At 46.4% G+C, this 21,135-nt stretch overlaps 1 protein-coding gene across 2 annotated transcripts; it reads right to left on the bottom strand.

Moving 5' to 3' along the window:
* Positions 1-1,091: 1,091 nt before the first annotated feature.
* LOC118676937 (erythroblast membrane associated protein (Scianna blood group)) lies at positions 1,092-20,096 on the bottom strand. Of its 2 annotated transcripts, none has more exons than XM_036351602.1 (12): positions 19,858-20,096; positions 13,049-13,138; positions 12,507-12,845; positions 11,957-12,238; positions 10,393-10,509; positions 9,661-9,693; positions 8,634-8,666; positions 6,571-6,591; positions 5,480-5,500; positions 5,363-5,389; positions 5,248-5,274; positions 1,092-3,450 (listed from the first exon to the last, which is right to left on the bottom strand). In XM_036351602.1, the coding sequence occupies exons 2-12, from the start codon at positions 13,131-13,133 to the stop codon at positions 2,771-2,773; spliced, it is 1,665 nt and encodes a 554-aa protein (XP_036207495.1). In that variant the 5' UTR covers positions 13,134-13,138; positions 19,858-20,096; the 3' UTR covers positions 1,092-2,770. The 2 variants fall into 2 exon arrangements, with proteins under 2 accessions (XP_036207495.1, XP_036207494.1); XM_036351601.1 differs by lacking the exon at positions 19,858-20,096 and adding an exon at positions 13,286-13,458.
* Between the last annotated feature and the right edge of the window lie 1,039 nt (positions 20,097-21,135).

The following is a 21,135-nucleotide window of genomic DNA, read 5'->3' on the forward strand; positions in this document are numbered from 1 at the left end:
GGTCTCCTAACACCCCTGCACAGGGATTTTTCTGCGTCCTATGTAGTTAAACCTGACTGTTTGTTCATCAATCCTGACGGAACTAGCCCACTAATGTATATCCAGGATTGGGATTTTTTTTTCCAGGTTTCCCTTTTTAAAAGTCTAATTGAATAAGTAGGCTAAAATTCTACAGGCTTCTCATAGCTGCACGCTATTCCAGTGCAAAGAGTGTTGACTTCAGAGCTAAGTAAACCAGGTCTATAATCCCGTTCTAGCACCCGGCCATTTGGAGCAGCATTTTCCTCCCCTGTAAAATCCCCGGCAGAATTGTCGGAAGGCCATCGCAAGCTTCTGCCCCCACAAATGTCAGGTCTCTTTCCTGGTGGTAAATTCTCTTGGGTGCATCCAATGTGGACAATGTGGACATGGGATATTCAGGAAAGTGGATTTGAAACTGCATATGGATGAGTGAAATATCAATACCCCACTATAAATATACTATTTGTTTATAAATTGATGTAAATAAAATGCTAAGAAGACAGACTCCAGTTTTTGTTGGGTAGAACTGAGTACCCATCTGAAAATTAATAGCTAATATCTCTATCAGAAATAGAACTGTAGCTTTATTTGTAACTGTGGTTAAAGCTTGCTTGAGTGGATTCAAGGCTGTTTGGAAACCAAGCCCATAATGTGTTTTTCTCTTATCAGCCCAAAGCCTTTTCCTATAACTTTTCATCCACAATGAAAATAACAACAATGAATACCAAACTTTTATTTAAGAACTGTACAAAAGCAAATAAAAATTTCTACTTGAGCCCTGGCTGGTGTGGCTCATTTGGTTGAAGTGTCGTCCCATACAACAAAAGGTGGCGGGTTCGATTCCTAGTCAGGGCACATACCCAGGTTGCGGGTTTAATCACTAGTCAGTATGCATACTGGAGGCATTGGTATGGATATTTCTCTCTCACATTGATGTTTCTCTCTCTTTCTCTCTCTCTCTCTCTCTCTCTCTCTCTCTCTCTCTCTCTCAAATCAATAATAATAATATTTTGTAATGAAGATTTTTTTAAAGAAAGAAAAATTTTACTTGGTGATTAATTTTGTGTGTCAACTTGACTAGACTGCAGAATGCTCCAATATTTGGTCAAATATTATTCTGGATGTTTCTGTAAGGGTATTTTTGGATGAAATTAACATTTAAATTATTATTTTGAGTAAAGTAAATTCCTCTCCCTAACATGGTGGGCCTCGCCAATCAGTTCAAGGCATAAATAGAACCAAAAAAGCTTGACTCTTTCCCTAGTAAAATTCTTCCTGCCTGACAGCCTTCAGACTGGAATTACATCATAGGCCCTCCTGGGTCTTGGGCCTCCAGACTCAGACAGGAACTAAACCATTGGCTCCCCAGAACCCCTCCAACCTGCTGACTATCCCTGCAGATCTTGGGACTTGCCATCCTCCATAATCACATAAGCCAATTTCTTATAATCTTTCCTTCTCTCTCTCTCTCTCTCACCATATATATATACATATATATATTTCCATGAAGAACCCTGACTAATACAGGCACTACAGAGTAACAGAGTGAACTTCTGACAGAAAGATCCAGTTTTTGTGGGGTAGAACTGAGTACCCATCTGAAAACTAATAGCCAATATCTCCAAAAAGAGGCCAGATCACCTCTGTGGTATGACTTGAAAGTGACTAAGCTTCTTTCTGAAATCCACACAAAAAATCTGGTTCATTACTTTATCTTCACACCTGGTCTATCAACTTCCTTTCTGAAATCAGTACTCTCTGACCTAGGAGTCCGCTGCACCAAGCATGTCAAACTCGCGACCCGGGGGCCTCATGCCTTGTTTATTTGTCCTGAGTTAGCCTTTGAGTTTGACATGCTTGTGCTACACGAATAGTCAAGTCTTCCAGTATAATGTCTTGTGGGGGGAAACTGTCTTTATTGGTGGTTAAAGCTGCCACTTTTTCTAGCGGGGCCTCTCTAAATCTCAGGAGGGTATTCGAAAGGGCCAGCGCAGCAGACAAACTTATCCATCGCTGTCTCTTCAAGGCCTCACACAGCTGCCTGCTGTGTTTGAAGTTGTGTTTACCAGTTCCCTGATTTGCACCTGGGGCTTTTTCAGGGTTACAGCTACCACTCTAAGTCCCTGTACCTCATGATTTACCATCACTAGGTAAATCAGCTTTGAAAACGTACGTTAGCTCTGGATATCACAAAACTATGCTGTCAACAGCATCAAGGAACTAGAAAGGGACATGTTTTACCCCCTGATCCACCCTACCCCATAGTCCAGAAGGATAAAGAAAGAGTGTGTGACCCAAGCATGATTACTTTTAAAAAGCTGGCTTTGGGGGCTAAAGGCATGAACTAAAACAGAGAGAAAAGCCATTCTTGATGACATAAGTAGAAGTCGGGGACTGGGCTCCATAACATCACAACTAAAAGCCCAAGTCAGGATGCGATAAAATGAAGTTCTCTTGAATAGCCCCTCGCGTGGAGAACCCTGGGTCTCGGTGACACCCACTCACCATCACCGCCTCGCCCTAATCTGGTTGTTCACCTGGTTTTCAAGAATTCTTCCAGGGCAATGGGAACTTCGGTCCCCCGCAGGAAACAGGGTTTAGAAATGAGAGGAAGGTGGCATGAATAGAACCACAAAAGGGTCTGGATTTGGGGAAAGGAGATGAGCTGTTCCAGAGGCCGGTGTCGGGCCAGGAGACTGAAATCCAGAGCCCTGGGCCGAGGGTCAGGCGCAGCCAAGGAGGCACCTCCCTAAAAAGAAGGAACCTTGAGCCCCTGGAGCGCTGGGCCCAGATCGGGGGACCAGGGCCGGAGGGAAGCGTCCACCTTCAGGGCCACATCCCCGTTCGCGCGGCCTTTTCCATCTGACTTGGGGACCACGGGTTCCTCCGATTTCTGGAGTTCCGAGCAAATGACTAGCGGAGCCGTGTTTTTCCCTCCATCGTGAAGGCACGGTTCAAAGAACGGGCGCAGGGGGCCAGAGAACGCGTGGGTGAAGGTAAAGATGTGGGACCTGTCGGTCGCGTTGTAGAAGGAGATGATGCCTGCTTCGTAGTCCAGGAAGACGCCCACGCAGCGCGGGGCCTCCTTCAGGCGGAAGGGGGTCTGCGGGGACGTGAGAGCTTCGTACTCGGCCGCGCGGCTCTGCCGCACCAGCCAGTGCCCGTTGGCGGGCGAGGCGGTGACCTTGCCCTTCCTGCTCACTGACTCGCTGCACACCCCCAGGATCCATTTGGTCTTGTCTCCCACGTACACCTCCCAGTAGTGACAGCCCGCCACGAAGGCCTCGGAGCCCAGGACGCTGACGACGAAATCGAACCTCTGGGGGGTGTCAGGCACAGGCTGCCTCCTGTCTCCGAGCTGCACACGCCGGCGGTCCTCGGACAGGATGAGTTTGGGATGCGCGGTGTCGGGGTCCAGGGTCACGGCCACTGCAGAGGGGCACAGAGAGGAGAGGTTTGGGTAGTTTCGGAGGGAAAAATCACCTCTGGGTCAGCAACCCACGTCACTGGACCCATTTTAGTGTATGATTCCTTCGACCCCAGATGTACTGGAGCCAAAGAAAAGTGTCTTCCGGGCTCCTGGATCTCCTGGTCATCCTATATAATAAAAGGCCAGCGACCATAACGACTGGAACGACCACTTGACCAGTCGCTATGAGGTGCATTGCCCACCTCTCAGTCCCTCCTCCTCGGCCTGCAGGCTCCGACTACAGCATGATGAATAGGGAACCACAGGGAACCGGGTGGGTGGCAGTGGCAGCCTGAGCGAAGCAGCCCAGGGTGGGGGGGGGGGGGGGGGGGCTTACTCTTGCATGAATTTTCGTGCATCAGGCCTCTAGTGTGTTCAATAAAACAGGAGAAAGTTTTCCTTTGTGAAGCTGCCTTAATCCCTTAGGAAATACCGCCTTGGTCTCCGATGGTCCAGGGGAAGCTAATGTATGATAATAAACCTTGGCTCTGAGGTCAGACCCAGAAGCCACACTGGACGTGGAAGTCCCAGCTCTGCCGCAGGCTGGTTATGTGACCTGGGGCGTGCTATTCCTCTCCAAACCTTCGTCTCTTCATCCGTACAGTGGGAACAATGGCAGGCCCGACGTGGCCGAGCTGCTGTGCACATCTGAGGAGCTAACACGTGAGGCAGTGCCTCCTTCATACACAATGTGTGATGCTCATCTTGGTAACTGAAATTGTTGCTCAAAATTATTATTTTTAAATGTTAACAGAGAGAGAAGGATTCTTCCTTAAAATTGTGGAAGGTCATGGTGGGTCTCCCTCCTTCCCCCAGTACAGAGAACAGACACTTCTTGGAGAGTTAAATCCGTGAAATGTGTGTTTTGCCCAGGTGGTGGGAATAAGCCAGACTGTGAGTGTGAGAAGGGCTTGGGAATTCCCAGAATGTCAACCAAGGTGAGGAGGCGTGCTCTGAAGCGGCCGACTCATCAGTTCCACCTGCCTGAAGGAAGAGGGAGTGAACAGGAGGGGCATCAACAGACTGGAAAACTGATAAGGACTCAAGCAGGGAAGTTAACAGATCTCATTGAAACAGCAGCAAAAAAAAAAAGCAAATATTTAGGAACAAATTAAAAGAGATGTGCAAATCTTTTAGAATAAAACTACAAAACCTTTTGTAGTCTACAATGGGGTGGGGGTGGGGGGCACCTGCCCAACCATTTCCCTTCTTCTCTGAGAATCTCAATCACCAACCCTCAAGAGCAAGAAGAAGGTGGCAGGTGTGTATACAGACAGAGGAGCACTGGCTATTTACCCAACTGTGGGATAGGAAGGACTTCCAAAACCTGAAAGCACAGAGGAAACTACACAGGAAGAGATTCTTAAATTGGACTACATAAAAACAAGACACTCATGCATCAAACAAATAATATAAGGAAATTAAAATGCAAACGAAAAACTCAAAAATAATTTGTGAGGAACAGGACAGAGTTTCTACACTTTCTATAGGAAGAATCCTCACAAATCAAATAGTAGCCAGAATAGGCATAAGAGCAGACAAGTCATCGAGAAGACATACAAATAACCAATAAACTTTCTAAGTCTAACTGAGCCTCCCCCCCAAAAAAAATCACAAAGATTTTTTAAAATTTGATAAGCAGATAAATAGGTTTGATTAACAAAAAAAAAACAAACAAACAAAAAAGTCAGCCTGCATTCCCAAGGTACAGAGCACTGGGCTCTGAAACGTAGGCGGGCTTGCCTGGTGTCACTTACCGAAGTGCAGCCGGGCCCTTCTCCAGCCTGAAAGACATAAAAGGGATTGTAAACTCAAGGAGACAAGGAGAACCCCCAGAGGGCGGGAGTCGGACACCCAGAAAGTGCATCTCACCTGAGTTGGCTGCAGCTCTTTTCAACTCTACAAAAAAGAAACAAGCGGGGTGAGCTATCACTGAAAATACAGACTCAGCAGGAGAGAATTCGGTATGGAAGGACATGGGAAACTTACTCAGTTCACTCCGGAGTTTCTCTAAAGAATAAAAACAGTTTGGCCAATCAGAAGGAGGGCTTCCACATTTCCATCATGCTTGGGTCCCCTCCCAACCATATTCCCACATCAGATCCTCACTAGCAATACCCCGACCGTCCAGCCCCACCCCAGTGATCCCCAGAGATACTGCAGAGGGCCAGCAAATTCCCAAGTAAGCCAAACCTGACTACAACTCATTGAGTAGCACATCTCACGCATCTAGGTAACTACAATGTAATATATGTAGCTATTGTGAGAGAAGAACAAAATATAAGTTCATTTAAAACTATCATTGAGCTCTGGTTGGTGTTGCTCAATGATTAGAGTGTTAGCTCCTGCACCGAAGGGTTGCAGATTCAGTCATGGTCAAGGGCATGTACCTGGGTTGTGGTTTGCCCCCACCACACCCTGTGGGGGCACCTGGAAGGCAACCAGTTAATATGTCTCTCTCACATTGATGTTTCTCTCTCTCTCCCTCCTCCCTTCCTCCCTCCCATTCTTCTGAAAAGCAATGGAAAAATATCCTTGGGTGAAGATTAACAAACAAACAAAAACTATCACTGAATTTCTATTAGATTTTCTTGTGTACATTTAATCAAGGTAAAATAAAGTAGACATGTCATGTCTGAAAATTCTTTTTTTGCACTAAAGAGGGTCTTGTACGTGAGATGGAGAAGCGCTGCTCCGCATGTTCAGTTTAATGAGGACCCATCGCCTGGGATCCCACCTAAGGGAATGCCATGCCTGGTGATAAAAGGTCTTCCAGGTGGCTTCACCTACGGGAGCTACATCTCTTCCTGATTAACATTTCCCGCTTAGAGACTAGGACCTAGCGTTGGTCTGTGAGGTCCGAAAGGTTGGCGACCGCTGGACTAGGTAACTGTTGTGCAGGAAAGGGGAGCAGGGAATATTTGAGAAGAGAGGCCCTTGAGAGCCAAGAAATCTCCAACCCCATGGTTTAAAGCACCCTGACCCCTCTCTTCTGCCCCCAGGAAATGAAACTGAGACACCCATCCTAAAGCAAAGATGTTGGCAGAAGGAGGTCCGTGCCACGGAGGAGCAGAACTTACTGAGGGATTTATGGAGCCTTCCTGAAAAACAGAGAAAAAGGCCTGAGTGAGCAGATGCTCTGCTTTACCCCTGAGCCCAGGGAGGTTCATCACCCCACCCCACCCCAACACCCGTGGAAAGGATGACATGCCTCTCAGCTGCTAGTGCATCGCCTCCCAAAGGCAGCCTGGGGAAGCCAGTGCAGCTGGTGCCACTTTCCAAAGACCAGGCTGCCCAGGTCTGGCTCCTCCTTCCTTTTCCCTTCCTTTTTATCTGGTTTCATTTACGCTGTCTGTACGAGTGTTTCCATATGTTTGTCACCATGTGTACATGAGTGTGTGCCTTGCTGCCCTTTTATAACCTACTGTTTATAACATCTACAGCGAAGGCCTAGCACTAACTTGTGGACATGGCTTTCTCACTCTCTACAGTAATTCTCCTGAAGTCCTACGGAGAGATTCTCAGATTTGGAGATTCCAGATGGTTTGGGATGTATGTATATGCTTCACATACTGCCGGGAGCATTGGCCCCACCAGGGAATTGAAGTTATAACTTTGAGTCCACTGCCAAGCCCTGTGCTAAGGGCTGGGCATGTGTTAGGCATTAGGCACTGGAGCAATGAAGCTGGATATGATATGGCCCCTCAGGAGCTCTTGGTTTATGTTTATATCAATGTTATTAATCTGATTAATGTTATAATTATATAATGTTCACTCTATTAATGATTGATTATATTATGTAAACATTATATTATTTATATATAATAATGACATATTATATTTCCACTATTATTAGCCTCCATTTATTCTGTCCTGTTCTCATAATGATGTAGGCACTGAACCCCCTTGACAATGTAAGGTGCGTAGAATTATTGTTCCCAGGTCTGAAGCTCAGAGGGACATGGAAATTTGCCCAGGTCATCCAGTTAGCAAGTGGCCAAGGAGACAGGCTTCAAGGCCCAATGTGTCTGACTCCTAGTCAGAGGCCTTGGCCACTGCACCACGCTGTGCCTTCCACTCCTGGAGAGAGCAGCCAGAGGGCCCCTGCTGCGTGCACCCCCACACTTTCACCCGCGGGGAGGACAGGTAAGGGCGGAGAGGAGAGGCCCAAATCATTGAATGTGTACCATTTCTGAGCCAGTGACTTGTATTCTCAGCTAGATTTTAAGGGGCATAGACTGCCTGTTTTTTGTACCCTGGGTGTCGAACTTTCACCCTCAATGGCCCAGAACAAACATTCAGTTAATGAAGATGAAATGGCAATAAGGAAGAGGAGTACCAGGCACTGTAATAGAAGAGTTTTTTTCAAGCTGTCTCTTTAAACCCTGAAAACAATCGGGCAAGGGGATTTTTAATCCCATTTTACAGATGAGGAAACTAAAGGTCACAGCAGTGAAGCGACACATCCAAGGCAGACCAGTGACCTGACCAGGTGTCGCTGACTCCAGAGCCTGTGGGGCTCCCACTGTATCACACCACCTGTCTGAATGCAAATGTTGTTTGGATCCTTGAGATTCTCATACATCCCAGATAGCATATTCATAGACTTTAAATTGAATATAGGCCTTTTTAGGTGACTGGTGGAAAGGCTGATAAAAGGAGCTCATGATAATTCAGACCTATGACTTTTTACCATGAGCATCCCCTCACCCACTGCCACCTACCCCTACCCCCCTCACACTGGAAAGTAAATTCCAATAATATTAATGAAGAATATGTGTGTGTATACCTGAATAATTCTATATAATAAAAGGCTAATATGCAAATTGTCCCCTCGACCGGGAGTTCCACCAGGGGCAGGGCCGGCTGACCAACCACCTGTGGCCCCTCCCCTGGGCTAGCCCCACCCCCGATCACCCCCCCCACACCCCAAATGGGGGCAGGGCCGGCCTGCCAACCTCCTGCAGCCCCTCCCCCTGGCCAGCCTGGCCCAATGGGCCCTGATCAGGGCAGGCCAGCTGGACCCTACCCGTGCACGAATTCATGCACTAAACCCCTAGTGTATGTATAATAATAGACTGTCAGCATTTATGTAGAAGGAGAAGGAATATGTTATTTGTTCCCTACCCCTTCATATAATTACCTTTTTCTTTTGCATGGTCTGAGAGAAGAGTTTCTAGAGGGAGAAAAGTAATAATAAAAAATAAAAAATGAGATTCTGTGCCATTACCTTGAAGGTCCCTGATTCTTACTGATTTTACCTGCTTTTAAACCTGTTTACCTCTATCACCATGCCACCTCCCTAATCCAGGCCCTCATCATCTCTCATCTGGATGACAGAACTAGTAGCCCAAATTGCCCCCAGTCCTGTCTTGCTCCTTCTGGCCTCTTCCCAATACTGCAGTCAGAGAAAGCTGCTCAAAGCACAATTCTGATCAAGATATCCCACTCTCTGCTTTGTCACTGCCCTGGAGAGAAAAACTAAAGTTCTCCACATGACCTCCAAGGCCTCACAGGGCCTGGCCCTGCCTAACTCTGCAGCCTGGTCCCCTATCAGTGTCCCCCTCACTTCTGCACTGTGTTTCTAGCTGGTCTTTCTCTGTGGATTGTTTTCTATTCCCTCTCCCCCCCTCCATGCCTCCCCCTCCTCCAGATCAAATATCACTTCCTCTGGGGACTCTTCTCCTGTCCCTGAAGCTTGGTTGGTTCCTCCTGGTCATAATCTTCGCAGCCTCCAGAACTTCCACTCGTGGCATTTGTATGGTTGTACTTTTACATTGATTTGTGCAGTTATTTAACTCATGTAGACCTCCCTGGCCGGACTGAAAGCTCCCAGATGGCAAAGACTGCCTGCTTTGACCATTGTATTCCCAGCATTTAGTATAGTCCAGGGCACTAGTAGACAATTATCAATTATTTGTTGAATGAATAAGAGCTTCCCCCATGTTAGACCTACATGACTCGCACAGAATAAGATCAAGCAATGAGTCCGCAGACAAAATTCAACAAACATATTGAAAGACAAGCTATTACAAGTCAGAGTCAGCAAACACTGCCACCAAGGACAACAGATGTTGGGATTTTCTGGTATAGAATTTAGATTAGTGGACACTAGAGTCATAAAAATGAGTAAAACTGAGAAACATCCCCACCCATCCCAGGACACTTACCTACCTCCATCACCTGTTCATAGAGCAGCTTCTCTGGAAGCGGGAGAGAGAGACATCAGCTCAGCTTAAGGAAGAGCTTTTTCTAACAGGCAGAGTTGTCCGGGGACAACAAGCTGCCTGAAGAGGACTTTGCTCCTTGTCCCTGCAGGTCTGTGACCATTTGAAAGGATTAGAGGGTCTTCAAACCATCAGATAGGGAAAGGGGTGTTGGATTAGGTGTCTTTCTTTTTTTATATATACTTATGGATTTACTTAAATCATTTTATTTATTTATTTTTTTTAATTGTTTTATTGCTTAAAGTATTACAAAGGGTATTACATATGTGTCCTTTTTTTTCCCTGCCCTTGAGAATCCCCTGGCCTCCCCTACCCCCCGGATTAGGTGTCTTTCAAGGTGCCATACAACCTTGAGATCCTGTGAGATGCAATTATATTGATGGGAGTTTTATTCAATGGATAGAATTGGATTTTTTAAAATTAATTAGAGGAATGGCATGATCAGTTATTTTTAATTTCTCAAAAGTTGAGAATTCACAACTCTTCCCAGGAACTTGACCCAGTTTCTTTGATCTTCTCTGCATTGGGGGTCCCCAGAGCATTGTTCTACCAGACAATCTGCAGAGTCTCCAACCTATGGATAACCGCCACATCTATGTCTCCTTCCCCCAGCCTTTTCCTAGAGAAGTCACAGTCCTACTTCCTGCCGCCCCGGGCCCTTTACCACTTAGTTACCTTTTGATCGCTTTTGCTTCCAGATGAGGCCAATGCCCACCATGATGAGAAGGCCCAGGACAGGCAGGACCACAGCAAGAGCCACTGCTGCGGGGGAGATCCTCCCTGGAGATGGGGCTGAAACAGAACCACCAATGACCACCCTCAGGAGTTATCTCAGAGCTTCTTCCAGGCCAAAGACCCCACCTCATATGGGAGATGCCTCAGGCACAGCCCGACAGTCTCTGTCACCTCTAGGGAGAGACCTCCAGCCAAGACAGGTGAGGGTGTTTGCCTCTCTAAGTGCCTCAAACCCTGGATGACTCGGGATGACTTTAAACCGAGATGGTCATCTCTTAGGAGTGGTTTTGATGGTCCTGCCTGAAAACAATGTGTTAAACTCAGCTTCCCAATCGCAACCTCATCCTGCCCTATCATTCCGTGGGAAAGTGATCTTTGAAGAACTGGAGGTGCTTCCTCTAATCACCTGCAGCCTTCCCTGAGCACCACCTGCCTTCTGCTTCAAGTCCTCACTCTCCTGTGGAACAGCCATCAGCGACCCCTTTGCCCTGAGCTGTATCAGCGGGAGCAAAGCTACTTCTGTGGGGCTACCGCGGCAGGCCTAACGCCTAGGCAGGAGAAAGGAAAGAAGAAATAGACACAAGAATAAAGCAGAGGAAGCACTATGACAAGTGGCAGAGCTAAACTGGGCGTGAGTCCTCGCTCATCCTTCGTGGGACCCTACGCAGGAGACGGAGCCCCTCCAAGCCTGGCTCGTCATCTGTAAAATGGGGATTATAATAATCCCAGTCCCCCTGGGTTGTGACAGATTTAAAGAGAGAAGGATGTAAAGTGCTTAGCACCGATGAGAGGCAGTGGCTGTAGGAAGAGAGGAGAGGTGAGAGAGAGAGAAAAGAAGGGCTTAGCAGATGTCAGTGCTCCTTCTGCACCTGGGGCCCCAGGCCACACTCTTTCTTTCTTGGCTCCAAAACCACGCTCTCTGCCACACGGCTCCATGTTTCAAGGTCTTTAAAAGGTTCATAACCCCTTGGTGCATTAATCCTACTGCTAGGGACACACTCTAAGAAAATAATCAGAATCACTCCCCAAATTATGGGCAAAGTTGTTCACTGCACTGTTACAGGAAAAGTCTAAACCATTCAGGTATCAAGAAATAGGGCTTTAATTTTACTACGCTATACCCACACAACGAAATACGGTGCGGCCCTTTAAAATCTGTTGCAGAGAACTGCTTAAGGACATGGGCAAAAAATGGTCACGGCCTTGTAAGTGGAAGGGGAAACAACCTAGGCAGAAGAATACACATGTGTATCAATACACACTCAGAGGTGCACCCATGAAAGAAATTCTAAAGAAATGCCCCACAATGTTAGCAGTGGCTCTCTCCAATTTATAAAATCAGGCTTCTTTTTCTTTTTAAAAATCTCCTATTTTTTTTTTAAGTTTTCTACAATAAACATGCTATTCTTAGTATTTAAAAGATTCTTTATAAATTTTCTTCTTGGGCAAGAGTTTTCTCTGGAGCCACCAGGAGCTTCGAGCCTGTTTTCTGCCCCAGTTTTACCTGCTATGACCATCGCTGCTGTCTTCTCTTGGCCCAGGGCATCGTTGCGGATGGTGCAGGACACGCTGCCCACAGTGCTGTCCCTGACTTTGCTGGATACGGCTGTTTCGAAGAGCCCAGCGCGGTCCAGGGAAGGGGCCTGGGGCTCAGATGGAAGCACCCTGCCTTGAGGGTCTCTCCACTCGGCCCAAGGCCTTGGGAACCATCCCACCGACCTGCACACCAGCTGGATCCATCCAGCGTCGTAGCCCTTCACGTGGATGTAAGGGTCGGAGCCTAGAACTGGAAAGGAAAGCCGCTGGCAGGGCTTTGGCAAGATCCCAGTCCCGTCCCCGCCAGGGCGCTCTTCTGGCTCCCAAGGCGGCTCCGGGTGAGCAGGGGGCGGGCTGTTAATTGCTGTGAAGGCCTGCTCTCTCTCCCCACCCCACGCTGTTCACCGCAAAGGGACGAGAGTATCTGGCTGCACGCTAGTACCTTACCCCATCCACCTCTACCAGTCACCTCTCCCCGCCCCCGCCCCCCCGCCCCCCCTCCCCGAAAAATGACGAACCTGCCACCTGCAGGATCACGGTGCCCTCTCGACTCAGGTTTGCAATCCGGACCTGACATCGGTACGGCCCTCGGTCCTCCAGCCGCACGTGGCGGATCTCCAGCGTGACATTTCCCTCTTGCGTGTCTCTCTCCAGCGCCGTCCTCCCCTGAAATTCCGGTACCACATCTTCCTCGCGGACTTTGTCATCCCGGAACACGTGAACCACCTGGGAGCGCCCCCGGGGCAAGGACCGCAGCCACCGCACCTCGGTGAGCGTCGGGACGGACCAGAGCGAGAGAGGGCAGAGCAGCTTGGCTGTGCCCCCTAGCGGGGCCAGGTGGAACTGGCCGGAGTCCCCTGTGCGGTGAAGACAAGAAAGGGACAACGCAGTCTGGGAGGGATGCGAGCGTTCAGCAAAGGACGAAGACGGAGATCACGTGGGGAAGGCTCCTAGAGAGTCTGGGGAGGGCACTGGAAAGGACTGGGGTTACAACAGAACCCCCGAAGAAAGAAGGCCGTGGTCAGATGTCCCAGGCAGGAACGAGGTCAGGAGCTCCTACCTGACACGCGTATGGGCAGCTGGAGGAAGACGAGGGTGATGAGGCAGCTGGAGAGCCGGGAGCCAGAGGAACTTACGGTCTCCATCCGAACTAGGACAGACAGGCAGACACCAGAGAAGGTTCGTGAGCTTGATGTGGAAAAACTACCACCTAGGACGCGGGGCGGAGATGGAGGCTGCATAGCAGGTGCTCTGGAACCACCCGGACCAGAATTCAAGTTCCAGCTCTGCTACTTACCTCCCCGTAACATTGTGGCTTCACTTCCTTGGAACTCTCTTCCACCATCTTTAAAAAGGGTATAAAATTGCCTCCTTGCAGAGTTATTGTGAGCATTGAAGGAGGACAGTGCTCGACATGAAGGCTGGCATCATGGTTAAGTCTATAAATGCCGTGAGTGAGAGCCAGGGTGAGACACGGTGTGTGCCCTAGAAGGCACAGGGAGGAGTCTGGAAGATTGAGAATTTATATCTAGAACTAACCTGGTAAACACCAGGATAGTGACCTCTTTTTGCATTTAGGGTCCCAAGCCAAGTCTGGGAAATTCTCCAGGCCAATTTTCCACCCACAGTGGGGCCTGGAGCTCTTTCCTGCCAGCCTTCTCAGTTTGACTCTTTTTAAAAAAAATATATTTTATTGATTTTTTACAGAGAGGAAGGGAGAGGGATCAAGAGTTAGAAACATCAGATGAGAGAGAAACATCGATCAGCTGCCTCCTGCACACCTCCTACTGGGGATGTACTGGCAACCAAGGTGCATGCCCTTGACTGGAATCAAACCTGGGACCTTTTAGTACACAGGCCGACGCTCTATCCCAGTGATGACGAACCTATGACACGAGTGTCAGAGGTGACACGCGAACTCATTTTTTTGGTTGATTTTTCTTTGTTAAATGGCATTTAAATATATACAATAAATATCAAAAATATACATCTTTGTTTTACTATGGTTGCAAATATCAAAAAATTTCTATATGTGACACGGCACCAGAGTTAAGTTAGGATTTTTCAAAATGCTGACACGCCGAGCTCAAAAGGTTCGCCACACTGCTCTATCCACTGAGCCAAACTGGTTAGGGCTCAGTTTGACTCTCGAGAAACAACAAACCAAGGCAGTAAGGTCCCGCCATTTCATTATGAAGGCACCTATCTTACAAACTCAGGGTCTGGAGTTAGAAAGACCTGGGTTCAAGTCTCAGCTCCCCCAGGTACTAGCTCTGTGTCCCTGGAGAGTTGTACAACATCTGTGGATCTCCAGGTCTTAATCTATAAAGGAGGAACCTTCTTCACAGGGACTGTGAGGGTTCAAAGAGGGTTCAAAGGCATGTGAAGAACTTGCCACAGAGAACAACCAAGATGGCGGCAAAGGTAAACACCTGAACTTGCTGCTGCGCACAACCACATTAAAACTACAACTAAAAGACAAAACGAATACCATCCAGAACCATGGGAAGGCTGGCTGAGTGGAAATTCTACAACTAGAAGGAATGAGAAAAGCACATTGAGCCCAGTAGGAGGTGCAGAGGTGTGAAGTGTAGAGGTGCAGAGGCGTGCGTGAAAGGGGCTGGCAGCTGGGTACGCTGTTGTCTTTTTCAACTGGGAGGGAGATACAAGCTCCTGACTGCTCTGAAATCCAGTTCCGGGTGAGAATTTGGGGACCCAGACTCATACGGAGAGAAACTGGACTGTCTGGCATTGAGCTGGAACGTGAAGGCGGCTTTCTCACAGAGGTGCTTGCAGCGGTCATTGTTCCTGCACGGACCAGGGCCGTGGGACACAGACCCCAGGAACTCACTGAGGCAGAGCAGACTGGCAGCCATTGTGGTTTGCTCTGCCCTGGTGATTCCCTGAGACCCCACCCCACCCAATTTACAACCTCACCCAAGCTGTGTGCAGAGGCTTTTGCATATGAATGGCCTGGCCTTTCTCTGCCTAAAAACCTGGGCAGACTCAGTGAGTGCCAAAGCCCCACTGAAGCAAGTCCTGCTCCATAAGGATGTCTCCAGCACAGAAGTTCTCCCATTATAGACACAACTGGTCCTCACAGCCAATTGGCCTGGAGGTCAAGTCCTCCCAGTGATACCAACAGCAATCAAGGCTTAACTACAACAAGACTGTGCACACAGCCCACAAAGAGGTGCACCAAGAGTGTCCACTTCAGGTTATTAGGGAGGCTGAGCCACTGGGCCCTATAGGACACCTAGCACAGAAAACCACTCTATCAACACAGGAAAGCAGCCAAAATGTGGAGACAAAGAAACAGGTCACATATGACAGAAATGAAGGAAAGCAAACTACTGGATATAGAGTTCAAAACTACGGTTATAAGGTTACTCAAGAATCTTCTAGAAACCTCCAAGAAATATAGTGAGACCCTCAAGGATATGAAAAAGGACCAATTAAGCATACACTGACTGAAATAAAGAATAATATACAGAGATCCAACAGCAGACTAGAGGATCCCAAGAATCAAGTCAAAGATTTGAAATACGAAGAAGCAAAAAACACCCAGCCAGAAAAGCAAAAGGAAAAAAGAATAGAAAAATATACAGATAGTGTAAGGAGCCTCTGGGATAACTTCAAGCGTACCAACATCCGAATCATGGGGGTGCCAGAAGAGAGAGAGCAAGATATTGAAAACCTATTTGAAGAAATAATGACAGAAAACTTCCTCTACCTGGTGAAAGAAATAGACTTACAAGTCCAGGAAGCACAGAAAACCCCAAACAAAAGGAATCCAAAGAGGACCACACCAAGACACATCATAATTAAAATGCCAAGGGCTAAAGACAAAGAAAGAATCTTAAAAGCAGCAAGAGAAAAACAGTTACCTACAAGGGAGTACCCATATGACTGTCAGCTGATTTCTCAACAGAAACTATGCAGGCCAGATGGGAGTGGCAAGAAATTTTCAAAGTGATGAATAGCAGGAACCTACAACCAAGATTACTTTACCCAGCAAAGCTATCATTTAGAATTGAAGGTCAGATAAAGAGCTTCACAGATAAGAAAAAGCTAAAGGAGTTCATCACCACCAAACCAGTATTATATGAAATGCTGAAAGGTATTCTTTAAGAAGAGGAAGAAGAAGAAAAAGGTAAAGATAAAAATTATGAACAACAAAGTGACAACAAATACATATCTATCAATAAGTAAATCTAAAAATCAAGTAAATAAAAAAATCTGATGAACAGAATAAACTGGTGAATAGAATAGAATCAGGGGCATAGAAAGGGAGTGGACTGACAATTCTCGGGGGGAAAGAGGTGTGGGGGGGGTGCGGGAAGAGACTGGACAAAAATCGTACACCTATGGACGAGGACAGTGGGGCGGGTAAGGGCAGGGGGTGGGGTGGGAACCCGGTGGAGGGGAGCTATGGGAGGAAAAAAGAGGAACTGTAATAATCTGAAAGATAAAGATTTATTTTTTTAAAAAAGAAGAATTTGCCACAGCCCAGCTGGTGAGGCTTAGTAGTTGAACATTGATTGACCCATGAACCAAGAGGTCTTGGTTCGATTCCCGATCAGGGTACATGACCAGGTTGCAGGCTCGATCCCCTGTAGGGGGCGAGCAGAAGGCAGCTAATCGATGGCTTTCATCAATATTTCTATCTCTCTATCCCTCTCCTTCCTTTCTCTCTAAAAAAATCAATAAAAACACATTTAAAAAGAAAAAAGGAACTTGCCACAAATGCCTGGCAGAACAAGTGCCCAATAAATGTGCTGTTATCCACAGGCGGTGTGGGCACTGAGTACATTAACCACAGGGAAACCCTAAAGGACTCCTTACTCTAAGAGTCTTTCCCACCACCTTGACTGCCTGAAATTCCTATAGCAGGAAACAAATCTTTCATGTCACCATTGGGGAAGAACTATAATAAAATACTTCAGGAAGAGATCATCTCTTACATTCTCTCCAAGACTTCAAATCCTTTCTGAAGAGGAGGGGCTTGGTGAAAGTTATCAGGCCAGATCCCTAAAGGAAAAAGATGGGGCTTGGAGGAGGTGGGGCTGTCAAAGAGAGGTTGGGACATAAAGTGACTTAAGCTTTGAACACATTTCCAATTCTTTCAATTCTTTTTTTCTTGTGGCAAAGAGCACACTGGTTTAGGGATGTTTTGTTTTTATTTTACTTTTTTAAAATATGTTTTTATTGATTTTAGAAAGAGAGAAAGGGAGAGGGATAGAGAGATAGAAACATGAATGTGAGAAAAACACATCCATCAGCTGCCTCCTGCACACCCCCTACTGGGGATCAAGCCCACAACTCGGGCGTGTGTGTGTGTGTGGGGGGGGGGGGGGGGCGCAGAGTATCATGGGTTGAAACTCAACCACTGAACCAAACCCACTGGCTTTTTTATTTTTATTTTTTTAATTTTTTTCCCATTGGGCTTTTTTTATTTTTTAATCCTCTCCTGAGGATATTTTTTCCATTGATTTTTTTAAAAAGAGAGAAAAGAGGGAGGGAGAGGAGGGAGAGAGAAAAAAAACAACAACATTGACAGGAGCCTGGGATGAACCTGCAACCGAGGTACATGCCCTTGGCCGGGAACAGAACCCTTTGGTCTTAGGGTTCTGTTGCTCTAACCATTGAACAAACCAGCCAGGTTTTTAAAACAAACATGTTTTTGTTTTTAATCATGATTCATACAGCATACTTCTCTACTCCCCCAGTGTTGCAAATGGCCACATACCACTAGGACACAGTGAGGTTAGGATTATAGTTAGGATATATTTTTTTGCTTCAATCCCACTCATTTTCCTGCAGGTTGCCAGCTACTCAGAAACTGAACAGGAGAAGTTAGGTAAATGAGAAAAGCTCTCTACCTTATCAATTATTGTTGATGGTAGAAGTAGGCAGAGCCCAAGATCCCCTGGAGTTACCCCAATCCCCAACACCCTCAATTAAAAAGGGCTTTTGAAACACGCCCTGAGTAGACATGCCCAGAGTAGCACAGAGCTCCAAACTGAACTGGGGCTGCCTGAAATCAAATAAGAGGAGCCCTCCCCCGACCATGGCCCCATCTTCCTAAATTCGGATTGCTTATTGTGATTAAGAGGTCAGTCAGCCTGGGGCCAAGCCCCGGCCCTGCCATTGCCAGCTGTGTGGCCTTAGACAGTCTAGGTTACTCCTCCAAGTCTTCCCTCATTCACACATGAAATGGAGTTAATGATAGTACCTACTTCATAGATAGGACTCATAGAAAATACATGTGAAATGATTTGCACCAGATTCTAAGAATGAAAAGGCAAATGAAGTCTTTCCATCAGATTGTCACTCTGTGTGACAAGGGCAACTGAGGTGGTTTCCGCCAGGGAGTCTCCCTGAAGCACGTCATCAAGTCACTGTTAAGCAGCCATAGAGGCAAACCAACCGGGAGAGGATGACACCAGAAATGGACTTTTACTCTCTAGTCATCAGAGAAATGCAGACTAAGACCACAGTTAGATATGACTTTGTCTTCCCTGAAATTATCAAATATTAGAAAAAATAATACCCCGAGTTATTACACATGTGGGAAAATGACTCGCCCAGTGCAGATCAACTTTCACAGGGTAATTTAGCAATAAGTATCAAATGATTTATAAATTTGCAAAAGTTTTAATCCAGTAATTTTACTTCCAGAAAAGAATTTTATGGAAATAAATAAGGATGTGCATAAGGGTTTGATCGTGAGGATGCTTATCACAAAGCTTCTTATGAAAAGGAAAAATTAAAAACAACCTGAAAGTTCATTAAAATGGGAATGATTAACTAATAGCTGCACATTCTTGCAATGAAATACTACACAGCATTTCATACACACATGCTAAAACCATCTTTAAGAGCATTTGGGCCCTAGCTGGTTTTGCTCAGTGGACAGAGCATCAGCCTGCGGACTGAAGGGTCCTGGGTTTGATTCCCATTAAGGGCACATGCCTGGGTTGCGGGCTCGATTCTCAGTAGGGGGTGTGCAGGAAGCAGCCAATCAATGATTCTCTCTCATCATTGATGTTTCTATCTCTCCCTCTCCCTTCCTCTCTGAAATCAATTTTAAAAAATTATATATATATATATATATATATATATATATATATACATTTGGGAAGTTTTCATTGTAACCCAAACAGTAACTTGAAAAAGCTATGGATAGTATGATACAATTTAGGGAGAAGATGCTTAGCAAAAAGGCAAGAGTGTAGATAGTAAACAAGTGGTTACTTCTAGGGGTGAGGAAAAGCATTACAACAGAAGTCCCCTTAATAACTCCAAGCAACTTCAGAAGACCCTGCAAATCTACAAATGATCAGTCTGAAAGCACACAGCACAGGGCCTGGCTAATAGTAAGGACTAAATTAATGATAGCTATAATACCAATGATGATGACAATAATACTTGAATGAGAGTCTTTAGACAAAACTCACCCAGGCTCCTTCTCACTCTTCCCCTTTTGTGCTTCCCATTTCCCATTGCCTCATTTCGTCCTTTAAAATGTCTTGTGCCTGGCCAGCGTGGCTCAGTGGTTGAGCATCGACCTATGAACCAGGAGGTCACGGTCCGATTTCCCGTCAAGGCACATGCCCAGGTTATGGGCTCGATCCCCAGTATGGGCATGCAGGAGGCAGTCGATCAGTGATTGTCTCATCATTGATGTTTCTATCTCTCTCTCCCTCTCCTTTCCTCTCTGAAATCAATAAAAGTATGTATATATTTATATTTTAAAATGTTCTCGGGAGTAAGGAGAAAGGGGATAGTTTATCCAACGAACCTGAAGATCCTGAGAAAGTTAAAGGACTAAAAAGAATGAAGAAGGGGAAAGGGAGGAGCACTCACCACCTTTGGAATCAAGGGCCCTTTGTGCGGCAGAGCTGGAGTCTCCAAGCTGCGGAGCCTCCCTCCATCCATCCAGGGAGATCAGGCATCAGGCAGAGGGGTCAGGAAGGGCTCTGGAGGTGGGCCTGGGAAAAGCTCTCCTTTCATTCTAATGCCAACAGCCCTCACCCAGGGGCTCCCTCGTCTGTCCCACAGACTCCCTTCTAGCTGCCCCTACACACCACAAGTTCCGCCCTGCCTGTCTGCCCCTGATAAGGGAACAGAGCAAAGAGAGGCCTCCCTGAAAAAGTGAGGGAAACGCCAAATGCCACCGGGTGTCAGGGATCTTTGGCCCTCACACCCTTCCCCTCCCCAGCTAACTGCATAGCGATTCCTTTTCATAAGTTTTGACCCTAAAGCACCCTTTCTGAAAAGCTTGCTCCCACTTACTTTCCAAATCTGAGTAAAATTGAAGGTCGGTTTCAAAGACATCTACCAATTAGCCACCTTCTTGAACTCACTACCTTTATCTCCAGCTGCACCCCGACACGTGCTTCCTGACAAGCAAACGTGCTTACTGTCTACCAACCTGCGATAAACCCTTTCCTGCCTGTCTTGACAGCTTTCATAATATCCATAACTGTATATTCATAACATCCATAATTGTATCCTTAACAATGAATTAAAAAACAAAACAAACAAACGAAACGAAAACAGACTCATAGAAATGGAGACCAACGGCATGGTTACCAAAAGGGATGGTGTGGAGGGATGGACGAAAAAGGTGAAGGGGAATATAGTCAATAATATTGTGATAAATGCACACGTGACAAATGATTACTAGAATTAGTAGGGTGATCACATGGTAAGGTATAAAAATGTCACATCACTATATAGTACACCTGAAAGTAATATAAACAATATAAAATTGTGTACAAACTATACTTAAATAAAAAAATAAATTTTAAAAATGGTTCTTTCTGGAAAGGGCAATGAGATTGATGGGAGGGGAGAGAGAGGAGAGAAACTTTCATCTTTACTCTTCATGGTTTTTACAAGAAGCACATATCACATAATATTTCAATAATAAAATATATGTGGGGGAACCCCAAAGCATTATATACTTTTACTTGTTTTTCAACCTTATAAAAATGGAGCACATTACACCTAATTCTCTGTAATTTCCTTTTTTCAGTCAACATTCATTTCTGAGCCTAGCTGACACCTGTGGTGGCCCAAACCATGTCCCTCAACCCACTCGATTTCGGGGTAACTGAAACTTGCCAACAAGCTGCCAGC

The sequence above is a fragment of the Myotis myotis genome, unplaced genomic scaffold, assembly GCF_014108235.1.
Source record: "Myotis myotis isolate mMyoMyo1 unplaced genomic scaffold, mMyoMyo1.p scaffold_m19_p_2, whole genome shotgun sequence".
Lineage (NCBI taxonomy): Eukaryota > Metazoa > Chordata > Mammalia > Chiroptera > Vespertilionidae > Myotis > Myotis myotis.

Excerpts from the sequence above, each read along its gene's own strand:
- LOC118676937 (XM_036351601.1), bottom strand. Across the intron at positions 12,846-13,048 it reads GCTGCCCATACGCGTGTCAG|GGGACTCCGGCCAGTTCCAC; the intron begins GTAGGAGCTCCT and ends TTCACCGCACAG. Across the intron at positions 5,501-6,570 it reads AAGGCTCCATAAATCCCTCA|AGAAACTCCGGAGTGAACTG; the intron begins GTAAGTTCTGCT and ends TTTATTCTTTAG.